The sequence below is a fragment of the Arachis hypogaea genome, chromosome 19, assembly GCF_003086295.3.
Source record: "Arachis hypogaea cultivar Tifrunner chromosome 19, arahy.Tifrunner.gnm2.J5K5, whole genome shotgun sequence".
NCBI classification, from domain to species: domain Eukaryota; kingdom Viridiplantae; phylum Streptophyta; class Magnoliopsida; order Fabales; family Fabaceae; genus Arachis; species Arachis hypogaea.
Genome location: NC_092054.1, coordinates 5,694,788 through 5,721,883, shown reverse-complemented (window position 1 = coordinate 5,721,883; position 27,096 = coordinate 5,694,788). Strand labels below are relative to the sequence as shown.

General features: G+C 36.5%; 5 protein-coding genes across 7 annotated transcripts; 1 reads left to right on the top strand and 4 right to left on the bottom strand.

Moving 5' to 3' along the window:
- Positions 1-1,061: 1,061 nt before the first annotated feature.
- On the bottom strand, positions 1,062-2,335 carry LOC112777743 (isocitrate dehydrogenase [NAD] catalytic subunit 5, mitochondrial). Its single transcript, XM_072226785.1, is given in 6 exon segments — positions 1,062-1,300; positions 1,303-1,444; positions 1,753-1,825; positions 1,902-2,011; positions 2,110-2,184; positions 2,276-2,335. Coding segments are annotated over 5 exon segments (429 nt in total). The 5' UTR covers positions 2,116-2,184; positions 2,276-2,335; the 3' UTR covers positions 1,062-1,202.
- An 825-nt stretch (positions 2,336-3,160) lies between these two features.
- LOC140172883 (putative disease resistance RPP13-like protein 1) lies at positions 3,161-9,063 on the bottom strand. The gene is made up of 6 exons (XM_029295949.2): positions 5,305-9,063; positions 4,916-4,988; positions 4,620-4,694; positions 4,443-4,543; positions 3,561-3,975; positions 3,161-3,406 (listed from the first exon to the last, which is right to left on the bottom strand). Exons 1-2 carry the CDS (start codon positions 8,923-8,925, stop codon positions 4,932-4,934), a joined length of 3,678 nt encoding a protein of 1,225 aa, XP_029151782.1. The 5' UTR covers positions 8,926-9,063; the 3' UTR covers positions 3,161-3,406; positions 3,561-3,975; positions 4,443-4,543; positions 4,620-4,694; positions 4,916-4,931.
- Positions 9,064-11,832: 2,769 nt separating this feature from the next.
- LOC112776794 (pentatricopeptide repeat-containing protein At5g19020, mitochondrial-like) lies at positions 11,833-14,527 on the top strand. Its single transcript, XM_025821042.3, has one exon. It carries the CDS (start codon positions 12,236-12,238, stop codon positions 14,339-14,341), a length of 2,106 nt encoding a protein of 701 aa, XP_025676827.1. The 5' UTR covers positions 11,833-12,235; the 3' UTR covers positions 14,342-14,527.
- A 2,179-nt stretch (positions 14,528-16,706) lies between these two features.
- On the bottom strand, positions 16,707-22,054 carry LOC112776793 (putative disease resistance RPP13-like protein 1). Of its 3 annotated transcripts, XM_072226776.1 has the most exons (4): positions 18,445-22,054; positions 17,627-17,719; positions 17,478-17,550; positions 16,707-16,844 (listed from the first exon to the last, which is right to left on the bottom strand). In XM_072226776.1, exon 1 carries the CDS (start codon positions 21,904-21,906, stop codon positions 18,541-18,543), a length of 3,366 nt encoding a protein of 1,121 aa, XP_072082877.1. In that variant the 5' UTR covers positions 21,907-22,054; the 3' UTR covers positions 16,707-16,844; positions 17,478-17,550; positions 17,627-17,719; positions 18,445-18,540. The 3 variants fall into 3 exon arrangements, with proteins under 3 accessions (XP_072082877.1, XP_029151784.1, XP_025676826.1); XM_029295951.2 differs by lacking the exons at positions 16,707-16,844; positions 17,478-17,550 and having other exon boundaries at positions 17,632-17,795; XM_025821041.3 differs by lacking the exons at positions 16,707-16,844; positions 17,478-17,550; positions 17,627-17,719 and having other exon boundaries at positions 19,350-19,485; positions 19,586-22,054.
- A 1,690-nt stretch (positions 22,055-23,744) lies between these two features.
- On the bottom strand, positions 23,745-25,262 carry LOC112777742 (isocitrate dehydrogenase [NAD] catalytic subunit 5, mitochondrial-like). Its single transcript, XM_072228194.1, has 4 exons — positions 25,129-25,262; positions 24,669-24,740; positions 24,522-24,594; positions 23,745-24,262 (listed from the first exon to the last, which is right to left on the bottom strand). The coding sequence occupies exons 1-4, from the start codon at positions 25,260-25,262 to the stop codon at positions 24,071-24,073; spliced, it is 471 nt and encodes a 156-aa protein (XP_072084295.1). The 3' UTR covers positions 23,745-24,070.
- Positions 25,263-27,096: the final 1,834 nt, after the last annotated feature.

Here is a 27,096-nt window from a genome sequence, read left to right as displayed (position 1 = left end):
ATTAAAACCACTTGCAGATAGAATAATAATTTAAAATTTCAATGAATTATGATACCATGCTCCACATGCAAGAATTTAAAATCCTTCCAAAACAATGCAAGGCTAATAAGTAATAACTTAGCTTTTGTTTTGTCCATTGATAATGATGCTATTGATACATATAATGAGAATCTAGTAGGAGGCTTTTTATTTTTCTTCTACATGATGATGCCACTTTCACTCCTACTACTACTGCTAGTTTGGCTACTGGCTACCTCTGTATCTCTCAAGGGTTAGAACTACTTACATTATACATACTTGACTATATTATATTATATAAGTTAGTGATTCAATAATACCCTTCTAACATTTGTATTCATACTTGCGTACTAAAATGAACTTTTATCAAAATCATGTTTAGCACAAATTGGTAATCCATGAAACACAAAAGAAAAGTAGTGTAAATTGTATCCTTGTTTACGTTATTCATGTCACAAAAACCTACTATTACAATCTTTTTTAACATTAAAAACATCCAAACTTTCAGCAACACAAATCCATGATTTATAGTCAAACTTCCTCCTCGTGAACTTGCTGACATTCTGAGACCAGAACTTACCTTGATCCGAGTGGAAGTTTTAGGGTATTTAGATTTTTTTTTTTACAAGGACAAAGATAATAAGAAATGTTGCAAAAAATAAAAGATATTGACTTAGACACTTAGGCTTTGTTTGATTGGAGAGAAATAGAGAAGAGAGAAGATAAATTGAAAATTTTTTTTTATAAATTACACATCAATACTTGCAACTTCTTTTTCCTCTCCTCTGTTTCCCTTCTACTTCACTCCAAATAAACAAAGTCTTAGTATTTCGGTCTTTCTCACCATTATATTGGTGTTTATGCAAATACAGGTTAAAATAATGAGATAAATAAGAGGGAGAAAAAGGCAAAACAAATATAAAAACAAACTAATGGTACTTCATTTACTTAACTATATTATTGACAAAGAATACTAAAATGGACCAAGGAGGGTTATCAGACAAAGTACATTTTAGAGACTCCAACCCTCTGTCCCTCTCAAGTCCATAACACTGCATAGGCACCCAATATTTTAAGGCTTGCCCATGCCATGTGGTTATAAAGTCACTCCCTTAGATGGGTTTTCCCATTATGATGAGGTAATCCTACTCCTCGAAAAAAGTCGGGAAAAAATAAATAGGAAATTAACAGAAAACAAAATTAGCAGCAATTCCTTGCCTACTCAAGAGCATAATATAGAGATGATCAATAATTGCATTCGTGAACTCAGTTTCTTTGCTTTGCCTCCAAGATCGGCAGTTTGGTACTTCCCTTCTGCAATTGTGCTGAGGATGGCGTTTTGAATTTGGTCGGCTTTGTCATGGAGATTCAAATGGCGCAACATTGAAACACCACTCAGCAGTAAAGCAGTTGGATTTGCCAAATTCTACACAAGCACAAGTCTGGAAAAATACAGGTAAGCAACAGAAATATAACCCAAATTGAAAAAAGGTTGCAAGTTTCCAAGGTTAGAACTTGTTTGCGACCACTATGGCAGAAGTAAATTGATAACAATTACTATTAACAATTTTTTCTTTTTAAAAGAAGACAGAGAACACCAAATTAGTTTTATGAAATTGCAGATGGCAAACTGATATTAAGCACTATCATGAAACAAGCATCCAAATAAATTCCATATTCTGTAATAAGTTAATAACAGATAATATACGGTTGAGAAAGAACTTTGCAGCTTACCTTTTCAGCAATATCAGGTGCTGAACCATTTACAGCCTTGGCTAGTGCAATACCTCCCTCACCAATGTTGCAGCTGAAACATGTATGAAATGATGTCAGATGATAAGATTGTAGGTTCTAGAATTTGCCGACCAGAGTGCAAAATTTACCTTGGTGTCAAACCCAAACACCCCCAACCAAGCCAGCAGAGGTCACTAATAACTTCACCATAAAGGTTTGGCATCACTAATACATCAAAAAGAGCAGGATTCCTCACAAGCTGTAGATTATAAAAATGAATGAGAGTAATTCCATTTTCAACACTCAAAATGAATTTCCAAACACAGTTGCACCCTAAATCCAAGTTCACAAATATACCATCATGCAGCAATTGTCAATGATAACTTCCTCATACTTTATCTCAGGATACTTCTCCGCAACCTCACAACAGCACTAAAACAAATTTCAAAATAAAAGGTTATTATTAGGATTCACAAATCAAATACGATCGATATTTATAGATAATTTGAATGTAATGATAGACCTTGAGGAAAAGACCATCAGTCTTCTGTATAATGTTGGCCTTGTGAATAGCAGATACCCCCTCTCTTCCCTGTTCTTTGGCATAGTGAAAAGCATACTCAGCGACCCTTAAACTTGCTTGGCGTGTAATGATTTTGAGACTTCCTACTACACCTCTCAACCTATAACACAATAATACTGAAAGATATATTAATCAGAACTTGGTTGATAGTATTTAACATTAACTGTTGTAAAGCTTACCTGATGTTCAGTCCCACTGTATTCTCCTGTATTTCCGCAAGGCTGTATCAGGGACAAACATTTGCATATAAATTAAGTTCTTTCCTTAGGTAAGGTTCAAGGAACGATGGCCTTTAGCAATGGGGCTGGCCATTGGCCCTTTCATGCCAACCGATTTCGCCGAACTGATTTCAAACTTTCTCATGTCATAAAACTGTGTTCTATGGTCAATTTCAGTCCCTACATAGTGCTCTTCCCCCTTCATTTATATATTCCATTTTCAAAAATTATTATTATTACTTCAATCATGAATTTATAATGTTTTTTTATAATTAAATGGTTAATAGTTTTCTAACATGTGTTATTTAATGAGGATGTGATTCTTAGAAAGCCATCAAAAGAGCTACACTCTACACCTTGCCACTTGTATGCAAGGGGGGCACATGGATATCCTTGCCAGTTTCTACTGTCCACCCTATAAGCCCTCTTGACGTTTGTGATTGCATCCACTGGTTAAATATGCTTACAAGATGGAAAGAACAAGCTAAATTTCGACAAAATAACAAGTGTTTATTCATATTGATAACACTAGTTCCAATGGATATAATAGGAATATATAAAGCAAAGCATACAAATTTATACCGTAAATAGATAATGAGTAAAGAGAGAGAAAAAAATCCTATCACTAAAAGACTTATCATTTACCTTGAAAACTGACATCAGGTTTCTTAACTACTTCTATGGGTACAGGCACACAAGGAAGGATCAATTTTAGCATTCTCTCGGAGCATATATATGTATAGCAAAAACCTTTTCCGGGGATCATCTCTGACATAATATATATAATATATATATATATATGACCAGTAATAAGTACACAGTAAGCTGGTCCCAGGAATAATTACAACCTCACCTACAATAATAAAGAATAAATTTAGAAGCTAAACAGCATCACCAAAAAGACCAACTAGACATATCACAAAAAATGGAAAGGAAAATTAATGTACCATATATATGTACATTAAAATTAAAAAAAAAAAAGCCATAGTGCATAATAGTATTTTTACTCAATTAGCTTGATGATCATAATCAATGACCAGCACCAGGGCTTGGGATCTCTCCATGTTTTCTGTAGAAATCATAATCATCAGCTGGTGGAGATTCTTAGCTTAATCTTCCATCTCTATAGCCTTATGTAATATTGAGGATAATAATAATAATATTGCTTCTTTCAAATTAACATGGCATGCAATGCCACCATCTGAATTACAACCCTCCTCAAGATTATCATGATAATGATGCATTTAATCCTTCTTGCATGTTCTTCTCCTTGCTTATCCAAAGCACTCTGCTCATAGGTGCAACCAAGCATTGAATTGCTACCAGTTTTTCCGCATCACACAGGCTGCTAGTCCCCATCATAGATTCAACAGTTTCAGGGAAGAAATCACACTACTTTCAGGATCTCTGAGAACCCAATACCTATACAGGAAATCAAAGTTTTTACTTGTCAAGTTTACTATAAGAAGCATCATGAGATAGTCCCATAGTTCTGGCAGAATATAGAAAATAGAACATTGGTTTTATGAAAAATAAAAACATCAACCTATGGAGCTAGCACTGTGTTTATATACATATATTTGATGAATTTAATTTTTGCCAGTTTGGATACTAACATCTGATGTCTTTCAGTAAGCACAACCAAGATATAATGGCCAACACACAAACAAGATGCTTGAAACCGCTCCTTTCTCAAAGTCAATATAAATCAAGGAAGCCTTCTAACAACCATTAGTTTATCATTGAATGTTTGCATTATCATATCTATGAAACGACTTGCAATCTTAGACTCTACATTAAAAACAGAGACAAGGAACAACTACGAGGAATGATAGAAATTTTCAGTAATGAATAACATCGGCAGAAAAAACTTTAAAACGGTATGTAACCTTGATTATTTGCTTTCTTTGCAGCAGAAGCAAATTCTTCACTTGACATAATAGGTGATTCTAGAGATTCATTGGTATAGCAAGTTGCTCCATTCATAAACCTAAACAAAGCAAAGTACAGTGAATAAAAATATACATGCAAGAGGTAGTTGCAAGACATAGACAATGCAAACTTACTTCAGTGCACCCCAATTCTCACATTGCCTCAGCCATGAATTTATGTTGACTCTTCAATCTTCCATGAGGGCAAATCTGGAAGGCCCAATGCAAGATAAACAAAACATATACTTTCATAAATATTATAAATAGATTGGAGCATCTTCAAAATCTACTACTTATTTTTTAAGTGCCCAAGATGACAAAAATAAAACAAAATTAAAATTAAAATTCGATGGCATAAGAAAAGCAAGTCTTTTCTTGCTAATTAGAATGACTTTTCACGAATAAAGCAAAATATTTCAGGATGTGTCTACCTGTATGCGGCCACTCTCATTGCACATCAAACGGTACAAAATCAGAATCAACAGTAGCATTAATAGTTATCCACTGCATTAAACCATGCAAATACCGTAAGCAACAAGGAAGCGATAAAAAAAGGTTTGCTTTTTGTTCTTTTCTAAGGATCTAAGTTGTTATCCTTAAAAAATTGGAAAAATTGGCACCCACAAGAAGTTTTTATTTGAAAAGTAAAACTTGAGAGAGTGTAAAGGGTAGCCATATTACAGAGAAAATGGTTAAGAATGAAAAGATAATAAACATTGTGTTGGTGTATTAACAACGGAATGAAAACGGTTGATGCAAACAATTAGCATTGTAATTGGAGAGAACTGAGTTCAGGGAAGGTCAGAGCAAGAAAACAAACCTGTACGAATTGAATATGTGGGTCTTCCATCTCTTCCAACTTACGCCTCAAAGGACATTCTTCCCCTAAGTAGATATTTTCTATGGAGGCAAGCAAATGTTCTTCTGTGATATTCTCAAGCTTTCTACAGTTACCAATTGCTAAATTTTTGAGGGAGGTAAGATGGTGAAGCCCCTTGCAATCAAGCGTCTCCAGATTTGAGAATGTAGACAATTTTAGACACACAAGAGAAGCAGGAAGTGAACCCTCTCCTGGGAACGACTTAACTTCATTCCATTCGTGAAGGATTAGACGGGTAAGGCCTTGACTCTGCAAACCCTTTGATGTTATCCACCTCTCTAGTTTCTGGCACTTAATGACTTCAAGAGTTTTCAGACTCGGCGGGAGGCACTCCCCAGCAAAACAATCGATTTCTGGGCAATTGCGTATATACAGCTCCTGTAGGTGGGGAGCAGCCAACGCTAGAGCCGGCAGGGATACTAAACCGGGACATTCTGTGATCCATATATAACACAGACTTGGAAGAGTCTGTGGCATCTCAACATATTCGATCTTTTTGCATCCACGGATTGCGAGTTTCTTGAGATTTGGAAGGGCCCCCAATGGAAACAACGTCAGTGAATCACAATCATACACATCTATCTCCGTTAGTGACTTGTGGTGCAGTTGCTCTGAGAATGTTAATTTTGGACAATCACAGATGACAAGATATTGTAACGAAGCAGGCACATAATCTGCTGAAATTGATATGGCTGAACAACAGTGCTTGATAAACAGATGTTGGACGCGTGGTGGTTGGATGTGTGGCAGCCACTCCAATACGGACTTCGCCAGCTGGGTTCCTGTGATGTCTACATTGTGCGTGGTCGCATCTGTATAAAAACCAGAATTCAGCACATGTAATTCGTGAAGCTTGGGAGCCCTTGGCAGCGAACATGCAAGCTCTTCACATTCAACAATCATAAGTTCCTCCAGAGCCGGAAGGTGAGCAGGCAGATCTCCTCTTAACACCGGACAGCTTCTTATTTCAAGGATTCTAAGCTCAGGAAAACCATCAAACTCATCAGGAAAATGCCACTCCCGCCAACGATACATATACTCAATTTTCAGAGTTTCAAGAGATTTGAAGGGTGTCATCTCCTGAAATGATGCATTGTTTTTGTTGTAGAACTCAGAATCAATTTTCTCCAACCCATCAAGTTTAGAAATCTCCAGATGCTGTAAAGAGGGTAACTGTCCCAGTGAAGGAAGCTCACAACAATTTATACAACTATCCAGACTCAATTTGGTCATATTGGAGTAGCAAGAAAGGCCTAACCAATCTGGGAATCTTTCACCCGGATAACCCTTAATTGATAACTCTTTCAAGTTTTGATGAGGTTGTAACTTGTCAAGAATATCTCTTTCGGTTTCAACGTCATCATTGTCACCATTTGGAAGCCATTTCAATTTTAAAGTGTTGATGTGCTTCTTGTTACCCATCCTTGCCTCCAAAGTTTCAACACTATTCTTCACGTTCTCCAAGTTGGAAATGCAAAATGAGCCATGAAGGTTGTCCAGTGGTCCCAATTCTCTTATCCCATTCTCTTCGTGCTTGCCGACAATATAATCAGTTAAGAAATTTAGATGCTTTAACTTGCTCATTTTCTTTGGCATCTCTTCTAGATCGGAAACACCTCGAATGTCAAGGTGCCGCAGGTTCACAAGCTCTTGCATGCGGCTTGGAAGCATCTTAAGCATATAACAATTCCTCAACTTCAAAGTTTGGAGATTGTACAATTTAAATATTGACTCAGGCAATGCCATAGCATATGTGTTAGAGAGATTCAAATAACGCAAATGAATCAGTTCACCTATTGAATCAGGTAATGACTCTGGAGAAATCTTTTTGAATGACAAAACTCTTAAACATCCCAAATGTTGTAGAAAGCTTTGAAAATTAACTGAATCACAATAGGCAAGCAAAGAAAAATCTAAAAATGTTCTCGTGTGTATTGCTTCAGCCTCTCGAATTAATTCGATGCTATCAACAAATGCTCTAGTATTTGATAAATGACGAGTTTTGCTATCTATCATGCGTTGATTGCCAAATTCTGTGAGTTTGAAATAGAATTTCCCAGCAAAAAGTGTTGCTAAATCATGCATGAGATCATGCATTACAAATAACTTTCCATTAGTATTGGAAGGTTGGAAAAAAGACCTCGCAACTAATTCATCAAAATATGCACAACCAGTCATTTCTAATGTGTTAGCTTTCTTTGGTCGTAAAAGATCTTCAGCCATCCATAACAAAATTAATTCTTCTTTGTCAAATTCATAATCCTTGGGATATAATGAACAATAAACAAAACACCACTTTAAATGTGAAGGGAGATAATAATAACTAACTCTTAATGCAGGAACAATCTTACAGTCATCTTCCGAGAGTTCCCAAATTTCACATTCAAGTGTATTCTCCCAATCCACTTCATTATACTTATTGCGCAATAACCCCCCAAGTGTCTTTACGGCCAAAGGTAACCCCTTACATTTTTCAACAATTTTTCTACCAATTGGTTCTAGAGTTGCATATTGTTTAGAACTAGTAGAAATAGATGAATGCTTCAAAAACATTGACCAACAATCTTCCTCCGACAATAAACTTAGTCGATGATATAGATTGTTAGCTGCAAACACAGAAGCAACATTTTCACTGCGGGTTGTTAAGAGAATCTTACTTCCATTATTCCCAAACCCAAAAGGTTTTAGAAAATCCTCCCACATGTCTCGTCGATCATCCCAGACATCATCTAAAACAATTAAGAATGTCTTTCCTATCAACTTTTTCATCAAAACAGTCTGAAGTAAATTAAAATTATCCATGGTACAGGGAAAAGAATCTATTGCCCCTATTATTGTCCTTGTAACATTAATAGGGTCAGCATTTTCAGCAACACACACCCATGCTCTAGTGTCAAATTTTCCAACGACTTTGGCATCATTGAAAACCAGTTGAGCCAAAGTAGTTTTTCCTATTCCGCCCATTCCCACGATGGGGATCACAGTCACACGCGATTCAGCATGACAGGTATCATCTAACAGCAATTTGATTATCTTCTCCTTTTCTTCATCACGACCAAATACGTCAGAACTTACAATAAGGGATGTGGATGGAATTCTCCATGATGAGAAGTCCACCTTGGCACTCTCTCTTAGACGAAGTTTACCTTTTCGTCCTACAACAGACTCTAGTGTGCCAACTATATTTTCAATGACATTGACACCACTATCTTCAATAATTGAATCAACAGCGCGAGACCAGAAGGAAGAGTTACCTGGATCCCTTGGACCAGCAGTGGCAGCTTTGGTGGAGAGTTCATCAAGCAAGTCATCAGCCATATAGAGAGCATCTTGAAGATCAACAAGCCACTTCTTCACTCTTTCATCACTGAACTGCTTCAGCTCAGCATCGTCAAGCACAAGTCCAACATCACACAGGCAATCGTCCAACCTTCCAAGCAACTCCAGGGCAGAGTCATTTCCTTCACGGACAAAGTCATCTTCAAGTATTGAAGACAACTTCTTTGAAACAGCATCAATAAAAGAAGAGAGATAAGCTCCACCTTCAAGTTTTGCAGCCATGACTGAAAATCAAGTGCAGCAGATGATGAGGAAAGAATGACAGGGTTGAGGAATTTGTTGGTGGATGGATATAATGTATTCAGATCTCTGGGTTTTCTCAAGGACAAGGAATCTCAAGTGTTTGCCGTTTGCAGTGGACTAACCATGTTAGTGGCTTAGTATTATATACTTGTATAGCGCTGAAACATGTATAATAATTAAATTGAATCCACTTGCACATAAAATATTAATTTAATAAAGAGGAGTGCTAGGGAACCAGCAATTTTTGTATTTTGTAACCATCAATTGGCCATCAATAGCATATTCAATGGTGTGAGATTACATCAAATGGTGGGAGATCACTCACTTTTCTTTTGATGGTTAAGTGCTGAAAATAAAATACAAAAGTTGCTAGCCCCCTAGACTTTTCCTTTAATAAATAATAAAACATACAACGTTCCTTGACTTGAATGATTTGGGACACCTTGGCTCCAGCCTTCACAAACAATAATTTAAAATCCTTCCAAAACTAAGCCATAAATTAAAAGATATTGACTTAGTCTTCCTCACAATTAATTTGATTAGTGGGTGCTGAGATGTTTTGACAGATCTCATAATAATAATAAAGAATAATTCTATTATATTATATTGGTGGTTGTGCAAATACCGGTTAAAATAATGGGAGCAATTATAGGGAGAAAAAGGCAACAAAGTGTAGAAACATAGATGGTTCTCTTGATTGATTTTGTGCTGTACACAGAGAGTAACGTTTTATATATTTTAGGGTAAAATGTCTCATTGTTTTTGATTAATTAAGCTAAACTTCTATTTCAACTGTCCTCCTTTCACTATGAATTATAATAAGTAGTATATGAATTACACGGCATACAAGACTTAGAAGTTAATATATGAATTACACGGCATACAACTGTCCTCCTACAAGCTTTGCATTTGTACTTTAAAAAGGTACCTGAAAAGATTTTGCTGCCCTCAAACTTGATTGAAGCACTGCCAACTGCAGAGAGAGAACTAACTTGTGCAGTAAAATGTGGAGAAAAAGAGGTCGAAGACATTGTGAGACAAATTATATGAAACTGAAAGCAACATGCAAAGGATAAAAGCAAGGAAGACAATCCAGTTATTTATATGTTAGCATCTGTTGATGCAATTTCTGTGCTATTAGTAGTTCTTGCAGCAGTTAACATCATTTACATTAAAAAGAGGAAGCAAAAAGGTAGAACAAACAATACTGCAAAAGAGCATACATGATTGATATTGTTACTGAACTAAAGGAATGTTTGGCTACAGTTACAAAGTTAGCTTGAAAAAATTAATAGTTGCAGAACCGCGATCATGAATTTGGCTACAGAAAGCAGCCCCTTGGCTTGATGTTACATAATGATGCTTAAACAAAATTGCTCAATTACGAATTTATCGTTGTCATGAATATTTGTATCTTGAAATTCAGATCAAAAACAACTTTATTCTCTTTCTTTTCAGTTGGTTCTTGATTTATAAAAAAGACCAATACAAATGATGTTATAATTGATAAAGAGAACATATATTATCCTGATTCTTAATACAATTTAATCAGCAAGATTATTTTTAATATAAAAAAGACTAACCAAGACGACAAATCCCACTATCAAGATAGACAAAGAGGACATTACCAAAATTTTGCTAAAGAATAATTTTCCGAATTACAAAATTTTAGTTGAAAAGTGATCAAATTTGTATAATTAATTAAAGAAAATCACAAAAGCTATTGGCTCATTATCTATTCCAGTAAAAACAATAATCTTTCTTTGCCTTTTTGCCTTGCCAATAACTAATGATCCACCTATTTCCAACAACAGAAACTTGAAAGTTTGTTTTCCCATTTGGTGTATCATGATTTGGATCAAGTATATACATAGTCAAACATATGGTTGTAGAGTTAAAAACAAAAATCATACACATTATTTTAGGACAACTCCCAACAGTGGCATGATTGTATTGATGGAATTCCTCTAAGTGCTTGTTTGGGCGCTATTATCTTGATAAAAAAAGATATTTTTTCAATGAAAAAAGATTTTTTTTTATTTTTTAGCGTGTTTGGTAAATTTTTAGTAGTAAAAATAAAAACACTAGAAAAATAAAAAAAAAACATCTTTTTTGAGAAGCTGTAAGAGCTTATTTGGGTGAGTTTCTAAGAAAAGATTTTTTTTGAATTATCTTTTTTTAAAAGATCTTATGGAAAAGTAAAACTAATTTTATGTTTGGGTATCTCATGCAAAAAAATCTTTTTATCTATCAATTATGTTTGGGTATAACGATATAAAAGTACTTTTTTTGTTTATTTATTAAATAAAAAATATCTTTTTTTTAAGAGAAAAAGATCTTTTAAAAAAAGATGTAAATTACAGCTTCTGAAAAAAATCTTTTTTTTTTTATTTTTCTAGTGCTTTTACTTTTACTACTAGAAATTTGCCAAACACGCTAAAAAATAAAAAAAGATCTTTTTTTATTGAAAAAAGATCTTTTTTTTATCAAAATAATGGCGCCCAAACAAGCACTAATTTATATCTTTTTTTAAAAGATCTTTTTTCCTTAAAAAAATGTTTTTCATATAATAAATAAATAAAAAAATATTTTTATATCGTTATACCCAAATATAATTGATAAATAAAAAAGATCTTTTTACATGAGATATCCAAACATAAAATTACTTTTACTTTTCTATAAGATCTTTTAAAAAAGATAATTCGAAAAAAGATCTTTTCTTAGAAGCTAACCCAAACAAACCCTACAAATAACTTAAATTAAGCAAATAACAGGCAGAGTCAAGAAAGACGAATGAATGAAACATGCGTATGCTACTTTATTTATTTAACTGTATTATTGACAAAGAATAGTAAAATAGAATAAAGAGGGTTATCAATCAAAAGCATTTTAGAAGTGTAAAAAAGACTCCAACCCTCTCAAGGCCATAACACTGCATAGGCAGTGAATATTTTAAGGCTTGCCCATGCCTTGTAGTTATAAGGTCACACCCTTAGATGAGTTTTTCCATTATGCTGAGGTAATCCTATCCTACTCCTCACAAAAAGCCAGGTAAAACTAAATAGGAGATTAATAGAAAACAAAATTAGCCGCAATTCCTTGCCTACTCAAGAGTTGAATTTAGAGATGATCAATAATCGCATTGGTGAACTCGGTTGTCTTTGCTTTGCCTCCAAGATCAGCAGTTCTGCAATTGCGTTGAGGATGGCATTTTGAATGTGGTCCGCTTTGTCATGGATTTGCCAAATTCTACACAAGTATTGCAGAGGAAGATCCAATTTTGAGTTTAATGTTTCACCTCCTGTGGGTCTTCAATTCTAAGAATCTCAGACTAAAATTCTTCCCTCAAACACTTAAATGGGTTTCCACTTCAGCCACCAAAGCCCCTCCTTCAGAAGACCCACAACACTTCGTTCGTATTTTCTTCAATGCAAGACAAAACCACAACCACTACGAATGCGAGCTTGCACTTGTTTCCGCTCTCAAGTGTTGTTCCTCATTCTCCGCCGCTCTGTTGGGCCGCCAGTTCCATTCCTTGGTCGTCAAACTCGGATTTCATTCCAACACCTTCATTCGTAACAGCTTGATCAGCATGTACTCTAAATGCGGCTCCTTGTTCGATGCCCAGTTGCTCTTTAAGGCTTGTCCTACGTTGGACCATGTTTCTTGTAATATCATGGTGTCTGGGTACATGAGAGCTAGCCAAATTGGCTATGCCCGCCAACTGTTTGACGTAATGCCTGGTAAAGGTTTTGTATCCTATACCACCATGATAATGGGTCTTGTTAAAAATGGTTGCTTTGGGGATGCCCTTGAAGTTTTTAAGGACATGATGGATCACAGTGTGGTCCCTAATGAGGTCACTTTGGTGAATGTAGTGTCTGCTTGCTTACATTTTGGTGAGATATGGAACTGCCGGATGGTTCACGCATTGATTATTAAGTTGGTTGTTGAGGGGCAGGTAGTTGTCTCGACTAATTTGATGCATGCTTATTGTGGTTGTTTGGGTTTAGGGGAAGCGAGGAGGCTGTTTGATGAGATGCCTGAGCCTAATTTGGTGTCCTGGAATGTGATTTTGAATGGGTATTCAAAGGCGGGGCATCTTGAGATGACCAAGGAGTTGTTTGAGAGGATTCTTGATAAGGATGTTGTTTCTTGGGGGACGATGATCGATTGTTGCATCCAAACAACTTGTTTGCATGAAGCTTTGGTGATGTATCGTGCAATGCTTCAGAATGGAATAGGGCCTAATGAAGTCATGGTTGTGAATTTGGTTTCAGCATGTGGTCGTGAGACAGCAGTCAGCGAAGGTCGGCAATTGCATGGAACAGTTGTTAAAAAAGGATTTGACTGTTACAATTTCATACAGACTACGATCATCTATTTTTATTCATCTTGTGGGATGATGGACCTTGCCAATTTACAATTTGAAGTGGGTGTAAAGGATCACCTAAAATCATGGAATGCTCTTATTGCTGGATTCATAAAAAATAAAATGATGGAGCAGGCAAGGCAAATCTTTGAAGAGTTGCCCGAAAGAGACGGATTTTCGTGGAGTACAATGATTGCTGGCTATGCACAAACTGAACAACCAAGAATGGCTCTTGATCTCTTCCACAAAATGATAGCTAGTGGGGTCAAACCAAATGAAGTTACCATGGTGGGTGTATTTTCCGCAATTGCCACTCTAGGTGCATTGAATGAAGGAAGATGGGCCCATGAGTACACTACTAGTGAATGCATTCCTTTGAATGACAATTTATGTGCAGCCATGATTGATATGTATGCAAAATGCGGGAGCATCAACACCGCCTTACAATTTTTCAATCAGATTCGAGACATTGTGTCTTCCGTGTCTGCATGGAATGCAATTATATGTGGATTAGCATCACACGGACATGCAAGTATGTGCCTAGAGGTTTTCTCTGATTTGCAAAGGTATGGTATTAAGCCCAATCCAATTACATTTATAGGAGTCCTTAGTGCTTGTTGTCATGCTGGGCTGGTGGATCATGGGCAGAGAATATTTCGAAGCATGAAGAGTGTATATAATGTTGAACCAGATATCAAGCATTATGGCTGTATGGTTGATCTTCTCGGAAGAGCTGGGTTATTAGAAGAAGCTGAAGAACTAATAAGGAGCATGCCAATAAAGGCTGACGTCGTAATATGGGGAACTTTATTAGCAGCATGCAGAACTCACGGAAATGTAGATATTGGAGAGAGGGCTGCACAGAGCTTAGCCGGGGTGGCACCATCTCATGGTGGAGGTAAAGTTCTCCTATCAAACATATATGCAGATGCAGGAAGGTGGGAAGATGTATCATTGGTAAGAAGAGTATTGTGGAGTCAGAGAATGGAAAGAATGCCTGGGTTCAGTGGTGTTGTAAGATAGTTAAAGAAGTTCCATACACATTGTTTTTGCTAATTTATCCAATGAATATGCTGAACTTTTCAGTAAGTTTTCCTTTTAGAAATCATCACTGAGCCGTTTTTATATATTGTCTAGAGCTCCTTAACAATTTTGATTCAAGTATATATTTATATATGAGCTTCAAAATAATATTTTCTTTTCCTTCAAGTTTATTGCAAATTTATTTTGTAATTTGTAACTTTGGAACCTAGAAAGAATTTAAGGGGAATTAGGAATAGTAGATTACTTTTTTTTTTCCCACTGTTGGAAATTAAAACATGATAAGATTGCTGATACAAACCAAGGTGGACCAACTTCTTACAAGATGTTGTGTATAGAAATGCTTTTAACGATGAAGGTTTAGGTATAGTTCTCTCTGAATCCACTTCCACATAAAATATTAATTTAATAAATAATAAAACATACAACGTTCCTCGACTTGAATGATTTGGGACACCTTGGCTCCAGCCTTCACAAACAATAGTTTAAAATCCTTCCAAAACTAAGCCATAAATTAAAAGATATTGACTTAGTCTTCCTCACAATTAATTTGATTAGTGGGTGCTGAGATGTTTTGACAGATCTCATAATAATAAAGAATAATTCTATTATACAATATTGGTGGTTGTGCAAATACCGGTTAAAATAATGGGAGCAATTATAGGGAGAAAAAGGCAACAAAGTGTAGAAACATAGATGGTTCTCTTGATTGATTTTGTGCTGTACACAGAGAGTAACGTTTTATATATTTTAGGGTAAAATGTCACATATTGTTTTTGATTAATTAAGCTAAACTTCTATTTCAACTGTCCTCCTTTCACTATGAATTATAGTAAGTAGTATATGAATTACACGGCATACAAAACTTAGAAGTTAATATATGAATTACACGGCATACAACCGTCCTCCTACAAGCTTTGCATTTGTACTTTAAAAAGGTACCTGAGAAAGATTTTGCTGCCCTCAAACTTGATTTAGAGGCACTGCCAACTGCAGAGAGGGAACTAACTTGTGCAGTAAAATGTGGAGAAAAAGAGGTCGAAGACATTGTGAGACAAATTATATGAAACTGAAAGCAACATGCAAAGGATAAAAGCAAGGAAGACAATCCAGTTATTTATATGTTAGCATCTGTTGATGCAATTTCTGTGCTATTAGTAATTCTTGCAGCACTTAACATCATTTACATTCAAAAGAGGAAGCAAAAAGGTAGAACAAACAATACTGCAAAAGAGCATACATGATTGATGTTGTTACTGAACTAAAGGAATGTTTGGCTACAGTTACAAAGTTAGCTTGAAAAAAATTAATAGTTGCAGAACCCCGATCATGAATTTGGCTACAGAAAGCAGCCCCTTGGCGTGATGTTACATAATGATGCTTAAACAAAATGGCTCAATTATGAATTTATCGTTGTCATGAATATTTGTATCTTGAAATTCAGATAAAAAACAACTTTATTCTCTTTTTTTTCAGTTGGTTCTTGATTTATAAAAAAGACCAAATCAAATGATGTTATAATTGATAAAGAGAACATATATTATCCTGATTCTTAATACAATTTAATCAGCAAGATTATTTTTAATATAAAAAAGACTAACCAAGACGACAAATCCCACTATCAAGATAGACAAAGAGGACATTACCAAAATTTTGCTAAAGAATAATTTTCCGAATTACAAAATTTTAGTTGAAAAGTGATCAAATTTGTATAATTAATTAAAGAAAATCACAAAAGCTATTGGCTCATTATCTATTCCAGTAAAAACAATAATCTTTCTTTGCCTTTTTGCCTTGCCAATAACTAATGATCCACCTATTTCCAACAACAGAAACTTGAAAGTTTGTTTTCCCATTTGGTGTATCATGATTTGGATCAAGTATATACATAGTCAAACATATGGTTGTAGAGTTAAAAACAAAAATCATACACATTATTTTAGGACAACTCCCAACAGTGGCATGAATGTATTGATGGAATTCCTCTAAAAATAACTTAAATTAAGCAAATAACAGGCAGAGTCAAGAAAGACGAATGAATGAAACATGTGTATGCTACTTTATTTGTTTAACTGTATTATTGACAAAGAATAGTAAAATAGAATAAAGAGGGTTATCAATCAAAAGCATTTTAGAAGTGTAAAAAAAGACTCCAACCCTCTCAAGGCCATAACACTGCAGTGAATATTTTAAGGCTTGCCCATGCCTTGTGGTTATAAGCTCACACCCTTAGATGAGTTTTTCCATTATGCTGAGGTAATCCTATCCTACTCCTCACAAAAAGCCAGGTAAAAAACTAAATAGGAGATTAACAGAAAACAAAATTAGCCGCAATTCCTTGCCTACTCGAGAGAAGAATTTAGAGATGATCAATAATCGCATTGGTGAACTCGGTTGTCTTTGCTTTGCCTCCAAGATCAACAGTTCGGTACCTCCCTTCTGCAATTGTGTTGAGGATGGCATTTTGAATGTGGTCCGCTTTGTTCTGGATATTCAAATGCCGTAACATTGAAACACCAATCATCAGTAAAGCAGTTGGATTTGCCAAATTCTACACAAATACAAGCCCAGAGAAAATACAGGTAAGCAACAGAAATAATGAAATATAACCTAAATTGAAAAAAGGTTGCAAGTTTCCAACGTTAGAACTTGTTTGTGAGTTGTGACCACTACCGGAGAAGTAAATTGACAACAATTACTATTCACAATATTTTCCTTTTTCAAAGAAGAAAGAGACACCAAATTAGTTTTCCGAAATTGCAGAGGGCAAACTGATATTGAGCACTTTCATGAAACAAGCATTCAATAAATCCCATATTTTGTAATAAGTTGATAACAAGGTGAAAAGATCCATAAGTTAGCGTTTGGAAGCAGGGACTGGAGGATTGGTTCTCAGTATTGTGTTTGGCAACCAGAGACTAGAACTAAAATTTCGGTCCCAAGACACAATTTCAGTCCCTTCAATACCTCAAGAAAGTAGGGTCACATGGTACTGAAATTTCTAGAGACGGAACAGAAACTTTAATAACATTTGTTTCCACAATTACCCTCATCCAAAATTTCTGTTACTAAGGTAATATCAGATAATATAAGGTTGAGAAAGAACTTTGCAGCTTACCTTTCCAGCAATATCAGGTGCTGAACCATGTATAGACTCAGCTAGTGCAATACCTCCCTCACCAATGTTGCAGCTGAAACATGTATGAAATGATGTCAGATGATAAGATTGTAACTTCAAGCTTTTGTTGACCAAAGTGCAAAAATTACCTTGGTGTAGAGCTCTGTGTTCTAGGGTCAATTTCAGTCCCTACATACATAGTGCACTTCCCACTCTCTGGGCACATCAGCTGCTTTGAATATCTAATCATTGCAAAGGTAAGAATTCAGAATTTTACTACTAAATTCTTTGAGAACCATATATAGAAAGATACAGAACCTGTATCAAATATTAAACAAGTGAAAAATTCATTATTGGCAACTGCATAAATCAAATAAGCCCACCCACGCTTATATCATAGATAAATAAAATCTACATTTAGACCAGCGCTTTATGTGGAATTAAGATAAATTGAAATTACAATTTGATAAATATTATAAATAGATAAATAGATTGGAGCACCTCCAAAATCTACTACTTGTCTCTTTACTCTTTAGTGTCCAAGATGACATGGTTAAAAAAGAGAAAAATAAAAATAAAAACAAAAACTCGATGAAATAAAGCAAAATAATCTATTGGTATGAAGTATGTGTATCTCATGGTACATTAAATGGTACAAAATCAGAGTCAACAGTAACATTAATCATCATCCAAATCTGCGATAAACCATACAAATACTGTAAGCAATAAAGAAGCGATCATGAAAAAGTAAACCTTTCCATTTTTTTCTAAGCATCTGATTTGTTATCCTTAAAAGAATTGGAAAAATTGGCACCCAATTATTGTCAGTGAAATAGGTAGCCACAGTACAGAGAATGGCTGAGAATGAAAAGATAATAAACTTCGGTTTGGTGTATCAACAAGGGAATGAAAATGGTTGATGCAAAGAATTAGCATTGTAATTGGAGATCAGAGCAAAATCACTTACCAAGAGAATTGAATCCGTGGGTCTTCCAGCTTATGCCTCGGAGATGATGAAGCCAATTTGGAAAGTTCCAGAATTCTAGAACCACTTAACTTCATATCATTGATCAAGAATAAGACGGGTACGGCCTTGACTCTGCAAACCCTTTGATGTTATCCAACTCGCTAGTTTCTGGCATTGCTTGATTTCAAGTGTTTCCAAACTCTGCGGGAGACACTTCTCATCAAAACAATCAATTTCTGGGCATTTGTTTATACAGAGCTGCTCTAGGTGGAGCGCAGCCAACCCTAGCGGCGGCAAGGATACTAAATTGCGGCAGTCCGAGATGCTTAAATAACGGAGACTTGGAAGAGCCTGTGGAACCTCAACATATTTCATTCTTTGGCATTTACGGATCGTGAGTTTGTTGAGATCTGGAAGGGACCCCACTGGAAACACCGTCAGTGAACCACACCCCGCTACATAGATCTCCGTTAGGGTTTTGTGTTGCAGTTGCTCTGAGAACGTTAATTTTGAACAATTACGGATTCTCAGGTATTTTAAAGAAGCGGGCAAACAATTTGCTGAAATTGATATGGCTGACTGACAGTTACTGATATGCAGGAATTGGACACGTGGCTGTTGGATGTGGGACAGGCACTCCAGTACGGACTTCGCCAGCTGGGTTTTTGAAATTACTACATTTTGCGGTGCCGCAATCATCGTAGGAAATCCATCACCCTCTACATTTAATTGGTGAAGCTTCGGAGCCCTCGGCAGCAAACAAGCAAGCTCTTCACATTCAACAATGGTAAGTTCCTGCAGAGCCGGAAGGTGAGCAGGCAGACCTCCACTTAACACCGGACAGTTTATTATTGAAAGGATTCTAAGCTCAGGAAAACCATCGAACTCATCAGGAAAATGCCACTCCCGCCAATTAGCCATGTTCTCAATTTTCAGAGTTTCTAGAGATTTGAAGGGTGTCTCCTGCTCGAATGATCCACTGTTGTTGTAAAACGCCAAATCAATTTTCTCCAACCCATCAAGTTCAGAAAATTCCAGATGCTGTAAAGAGGGTAACTGTCCCAGTGAAGGAAGTTCACAAGAATTCATACAAAAGTACAGATTCAATTTGGTCAAATTAGAGTAGCAAGAAAGGCCTAACCAATCTGGGAATGTTTCACCACGATAACCCTTAATTGATAACTCTTTCAAGTTTTGATGAGGTTGTAACTTGTCAAGTATATCTCTTTCACTTTGAAAATCATCAATGTCACCCTTTGGAAGCCAATTCAATGTTAAAGTGTTGATGTGCTTCTTGTTACCCATCTTTGCCTTCAAAGCTTCACCACTATTCTTGATGTTCTCCAAGTTGGAAATGCAAAATGAGCCATGAAGATTGTCCAGTGTTCCCAATTCTCTTATCCCATTCTCTTCGTGCTTGCCCACGATATAATCACTTAAGAAGTTTAGATGTTTCAACTTGCTCATTTCCTTCGGCATCTCTTTCAGACGAAAAGCACCTCGAATGTCAAGGTAGTGCAGGTTAACGAGATCTTGCATGCGACTGGGAAGCATCTCTAGCTTAAAACAATTTCTCAACTTCAAAGTTTGGAGATTGTATAACTTACATAATGACTCGGACAATGTCACAATAGGTGTGTTAGAGACATTCAAATAACGCAAATGAATCAATTCACCTATGGAATCAGGCAATGACTCTATAGAAAAGTGTTTAAATGACATAACTCTTAAACACACAAATTGTTGTCGTAAGAGCCAAGAATCGCTTTCAATATCAATTGATTGACCATAGCAAAGCCAAGTAAGATCTAAAAATGTTCTGATGTGTATTGCTCCATTATAGGCACCTTGAAATAATTTGATGCTATCCTCATATTTTGTAGCATATGACAAATGACGAGTTTTGTTGTCTATCTTGTGTAGATGGCCAAATTCTTTGAGTTTGAAATAGAATTTCCCAGCAAAAAAAGTTGCTAGATCATGCATGAGATCATGCATTACAAATAACCCTCTCTGAGTACTAGAAGGTTGAAAAAATGACCTTGCAACTAATTCATCAAAATAAGAACAACCAATTTTTTCTAATGTGTTGTTCTCCTTTGATTGTAAAAGATCTTCAGCCATCCATAACAAAATTAATTCATCTTTGTCAAATTCATAATCCTCAGGAAATAATGAGCAATATACAAAACACCGCTTTAAATGTGAAGGGAGGTAGTGATAACTAACTCTTAATGCAGGAACAATCATATTGTCATCTTCAGAGAGTTCCCAGATTTTACATTCAAGTATATTCTCCCAATCCCCTTCATTATACTTATTGCGCAACAAGCCCCCAAGTGTCTTCACAGCCAAAGGTAACCCCTTACACTTTTCAACAATTTTTCTACCAATTGGTTCTAGAGCTGCATATTGTTTAGAATTAGTAGAAATGGATGAATGCTTCAAAAACACAGACCAACAGTCTTCCTTCGACAATAAACTTAGTCGATAATGTAGATTGTTAGCTGCGAACACAGAAGCAACCTTTTCACTACGGGTTGTTAGGAGAATCTTACTTCCATCATTTCCATATTGAAAAGGTTTTAGAAAATTCTCCCACATGTCTCGTCGATCATTCCAGACATCGTCTAAAACAACTAAAAATGTCATTCCTGTCAATTTTTTCTTCAAATCGGTCTGAAGTGAATCAAAATGATCTATGTTACAGGGAGAAGAATCTATTGCCCCTATTATTGTCCTTGTAACATTAACAGGGTCAGGATTTTCAGCAACACAAACCCATGCTCTAGTGTCAAATTTTCCCACGACTTTGGCATCATTGTAAACCAGTTGAGCCAAAGTAGTTTTTCCTATTCCACCCATACCCACAATAGGGATCACAGTCACAGGTGATTCGGCATCACGGGTATCATCTAACAGCTTTTTGATTATCTCATTCTTGTCTTTGTCCCGACCAAATATGTCGGAACTTAAAACAAGAGATGTTGTTGGAATTCTCCATGATGAGAAGTCCACCTTGGCACTCTCTCTCAGACAAAGTTTACCTTTTCGTCGTACACCAGACTCTAGTTTGCCAACTATATTTTCAATGACATTGACACCGCTATCTTCAATAATTGAATCAACAGGGCGAGACCAGTCATAAGAGTTACCTGGATCCCTTGGAGTAGCAGTAGCAGCTTTAGTGGAGAGTTCATCGAGAAAGTCATCAGCCATATAGAGAGCATCTTGGAGATCAACAAGCCACTTCTTCACTCTCTCGTCACTGAACTGCTTCAGCTCAGCATCATCAAGCACAGGTCCAACATCACACAGACAATCATCCAACCTTTCAAGCAACTTCAGCTCAGAGTCGTTTCTTTCGAGTACAAAGTCATCTTCAAGTATTGAAGACAGCTTCTTTGAAACAGCATCAACAAAAGAAGAGAGATAAGCTCGACCCTCAAGTTTTGCAGCCATGATTGAAAATCAAGTCCAGAAGATGATGAGAAAAGAATGAAGGGGGTTGAGGGAAGTTGTTGTAGGTAGATCGATGTAATGTATTCAGATCTCTGGGTTTCTAAAAGCACAAGGAATCTCAAGTGTTTGCCGTTTGCAGTGCACTAACCATGCTCATTGCTTAGTAATATATTTGTATAGTGCTGAAACCTGTATAATAATTAAACTGAAACCACTTGTAGATAAAATAATAATTCAATAAATAATAAAACATACAGCATTCGTTGACTTGAATGATTTGTGACACCTTGGCTCCAGCCTCCAAATACAAGAATTTAAGATCCTTCCAAAACTAAGCAACAAATAAAGATACTGAGTTAGTCTTCCTCACAATTAATTTGATTAGTGGGTGCTGAGTTGTTTTGACAGATCTCATAGTAACAAATAATACTATCATACTATATTGGTGGTTGTGCAAATACCGCTTAAAATAATGGGAGTAATTATAGGGAGAAAAAGACCAAAAGAGGTGTAGAAACATGGATGGTTCTCTTGATTGATTTTTGTGCTATACAGAGAATAATGTTTTATATATTTTAGGGTAAAATATCTCATAACATATGAGACTTAGAAGTTAATATATGCCTAGAGGCTACAAGCCTTAACATAGAAGACAAGCTTTGCATTGGTAGTTAGTTTAAAAAGGTACCTGAAAAAGATTTTGCTGCCCTCAAACTTGATTTAGAGGCGCTGCCAAGTGCAGAGAGGGAACTAACTAGTGCAGTAAAATGTGGAACAGAGTGCGTAGAAAATAAGGAGCTCAAATACTTTGTGAGACAGATGATATGAAACTGAATAGCCTCATTCATTGGTGCAAAACCCAAATCTATGTGAATCTGATCCTTGTGACAAACAGGCAAAGGATAAAAGCAAGGAAAACAATGCAGATATTTATAAGCTAGAATCAATTTTTGTGCTACTAGTAGATCTTGCAGCAGTTAACATCACTTACATTAAAAAGAGAATGCAAAATGGTAGAACAAACAATACTGCAAAAGACCATACATGATTGATGCTGTGACTTGTGACCAAGGTAAAGGAATGTTTGGCTACGGTTACAAATTTGGCTCGAAAAAATTAATAGTTGCAGAGCCGTGATCATGAATTTGGCCACAGAAAGCAACCCCTTGGCATGCTGTTACAGAAAGAGCCCTTTCGCGTGCCTCATGCATATTTGTATCTTGAAGTTTTTGGGTTCAAAGAACAACTTTATTCTCTTTTTTTAGTTGGTTCTTGGTTTATAAAAAGACCAATACAAATATACAATGTTGTTTTAATTGATATAGAGAACATATACTATCTTGATTCTTAATACAATTTAATCAGCAAGATTATTTTTAATATAAAAAAGAATAACAAAGAGGACAAATCCCACTATCAAGATAGAGAAGGAGGACCATATCTAAATGTTGCTAAAGAATAATTTTCCGAATTATAAACTGTGTAAAAATTATCAAACTTTTATCATTAATTAAAGAAGAAGAAAAAAAGCTATTGTCTCATTGTTCCAGCAAAAACAATCATCTTTCTTCACCTTTTTGTCTTGCCAATAACTAGTGATCCACGTACTTCCAACAACAGAAACTCGGGAGTTTGTTTTCCCATTTGGTTTATCATGATTTGGATCAAGTATATACATAGTCAAACATATGGTTTTGGAGATAAAAACAAAAATCATACAGGCAGAGTCATGATTGTATTTTAGAACAAATCCCAACAGTGACATGATTGTATTGATGGGAATTCCTCCAAAAATAACTTAAATTAAGCAAATAACAGGCAGAGTCAAGAAAGACGAATGAATGAAACATGCGTATGGTACTTCATTTATTTAACTGTATTATTGACAAAGAATTGTAAAATAGAATAAAGAGGGTTATCAATCAAAAGCATTTTAGAAGTGTAAAAGACTCCAACCCTCAAAAAGCCATAACACTGCATGGGCAGTGAATATTTTAAGGCTTGCCCGTGCATTGTGGTTGTAAGGTCACACCATTAGATGAGTTTTCCCATTATGCTGACTGCTGAGGTAATCCTACTCCTCGAAAAAAGCCCAGGAAAAATAAATAGGAAATTAACAGAAAACAAAATTAGCAGCAATTCCTTGCCTACTCAAGAGCATAATTTAGAGATGATCAATAATTGCATTGGTGAACTCGGTTGTCCTTGCTTTGCCTCCAAGATCAGCAGTTCGGTACTTCCCTTCTGCAATTGTGTTGAGGATGGCATTTTGAATTTGGTCCGCTTTGTCATGGAGATTCAAATGGCGCAATATTGAAACACAACTCAGCAGTAAAGCAGTTGGATTTGCCAAATTCTACACAAGCACAAAGTTTCATAGGTTAGAACATGTTTGTGACCAATACCAGAGAAGTAAATTGACAACAATTACTATTCACAATTTTGTTTTTCAAAGAAAGAGAAGTTCAAATTAGTTTTATGAAATCACAGAGGGCAAACTGATCTTGAGCACCTTCATGAAACATGCATTCAAATCCCATATACTGTAATAAGTTGATGATAAGGTGAACCAGCTAATAGATAATATAAGGTTGAGAAAGAACTTTGCAGCTTACCTTTCCAGCAATATCAGGTGCTGAACCATGTACAGCCTCAGCTAGTGCAATACCTCCCTCACCAATCTTGTAGCTGAAACATGTATAATGATGTCAGATGATAAGATTGTAGCTTCTAGAATTTGTTGACCACAGTGCAAAATTTACCTTGCTGTCAAACCCAAACCCCCAACCAAGCTGTTGAATATCAGATTAGATCTGTTTTGATATAGTTTCCATCTTTAGATATCTGATTCTGTTGGATCTCCTAGTATTAAGGGATCTGATTCTATCTCCTAGTATTAAGGGATCTGATTCTATCATATCTCCTAGTATTAAGGGATTTTATTTCTGTACCTATGTATATATATATATATATTGACGCTGAGAGATGATTCTCTCAAGGGAATTAATCCAAAACACAATCCTTGTCTCACTCCATTCGTATATTTCAAGTTGGTATCAGAGCGGGTTCCGACCCGGCTCTGGTTTCTATTTGTTTTTTCTTCTTTTCCGGTTGCAATCTCTCAGCCGTGTTCCCTTTTCCCACCAGCTGACACTATTAGCTGTGTCTCTTCGTCAGAAACCTTTTCTTTTCGGCCAAAACCTTGTCAAACATCAGACCCACTCCGAAGCAACCTCAGGATCAGAACCGGAAAGCCAAGTTCGGCCTGTCCCCAAAATTTCTCCGCTGCCCAGGCTTTTTCCGGCCCTCGTTTCCCTTCTGCAGGTGTTTTCCGGCCGTTTCTGAGTGTCTACCATCATGTCTTCTAAGGTAACCCCCGACACCAACTCCAATGGTGGTAAACCGGCTGTTCTAACATCTGTCGTTTCTGGAACCGCTACAATGACCTCTGAAAAATTGATGGGTGCCAAAAATTACCTTTCTTGGGCTGATTCTGTGGAACTTTGGTTCATGGGCCAAGGCTATGAAGACCACCTTACTAAATCTGTTGATGATGTTCGCGCCGCTGACAAAACCACTTAGAAGAAGATTGATGCCCAGCTATGTAACCTTATGTGGCAGACCATTGATCCACCAAAGCTGACTATGTTTCGGGCTTACAAAACTTGTAAAAAGGTGTGGGATCGTGCTAAAACTTTATACACTAATGACATTGCAAGACTTTACCATGTTGCTAAGAAGCTGTGTAGTTTACAGCTTCAAGGAACTGATATGGAATCTTATGTTGGGGCTGTGGAAGCTGTCAAGGAAGAGTTTTCGACTCTCCTTCCCTATGTGTCTAATGCTGATGACCATCATGCTCAACAGGGAAAGCTGTTTTTGGTGCTTACGTTACTTGGGTTGCCAGCTGAACTTGAATATCTTCGGCAACAAATATTGGGCACCTCACCCGTTCCTTCCCTTCAAGACGTATTTGCACGACTCTTGCAATCCGGCCCCTCTCTTGAGACCCATACTTTCGACCAAACTGCATTGGCATCCCAATCTTCTTCTCAAGTGTCCTTTCAAGTGCCCACTCGCGGCGGCCGTGGGGGTCGTGGTAATGGTCGTGGTAATCGTACTCGCCCTAGTTGTACCCATTGCCATAGGATTGGTCATACTCAGGATAAATGTTATGCTCTCCATGGTCGTCCTACCAAGGTAGCTAATGTTGTCCAAACTAATGAGCCATCTGACGTTCACTCCGCCGCACAACCACAAGGGATATTTGTCTCTGGCAATGATTATGATGAGTTTCTCAAGTACCAAGCTTCAAAGCAGGCATCTACTCCCGTTGCTTCGGTGGCCCACTCTGGTAATTCTGTTGCTTGTATCTCTCATTCCTCTTCTCTTGGACCATGGGTCCTTGACTCAGGTGCTTCTGATCACATTTCTGGTACTTCTTCTGTCCTCTCTAAACTTGAACACCCTGCATTTCTTCCTTCTATCACTTTGGCTGATGGTTCTAAAATTGGTGCTAAGGGAATAGGTCAAGCTACTCCTCTTCCTACATTACCTTTGAAATCTGTTCTTTACATGCCCAATTGTCCTTTCAATTTGATTTCTATTAGCCAACTTACTCGTTCTCTCAATTGTTCTGTTACCTTTTTTGCTGACTCCTTCATTGTGCAGGATCGAGGGACGGGACAGACGATTGGTACAGGATGTGAGTCTCAAGGACTGTATCGGCTTGCCTTACCCACTACTACTGTGTCTTCTGTTGCTACTGTTGAGTCTCCGGACGTGGTCCATTGTCGCCTGGGACATCCCAGCCTCTCGAAATTACAAGCTATGGTCCCGAGTTTATCTCGTCTTACTACCTTAGAGTGTCAAACTTGTCATTTAGGTAAACATGTTCGTAGTTCTTTTTCAAGTCGTGTCAATACACGGGCTGCGTCTCCCTTTTCTGTTATTCATTCTGATGTATGGGGACCTAGTCGGGTTACTTCTCATTCAGGTTTTCGTTATTTTGTCACCTTTATTGATGACTTTTCTCGTTGCACTTGGCTATATTTAATGAAGGACAGATCTGAATTATTTGTACATTTCAAGTCTTTCTGTTCTGAAATTCAAAACCAATTCAAAACTTCAATTAAAATTTTACGAAGTGATAATGCTCGTGAGTATTTTTCAGCACCCTTTTCGTCTTAC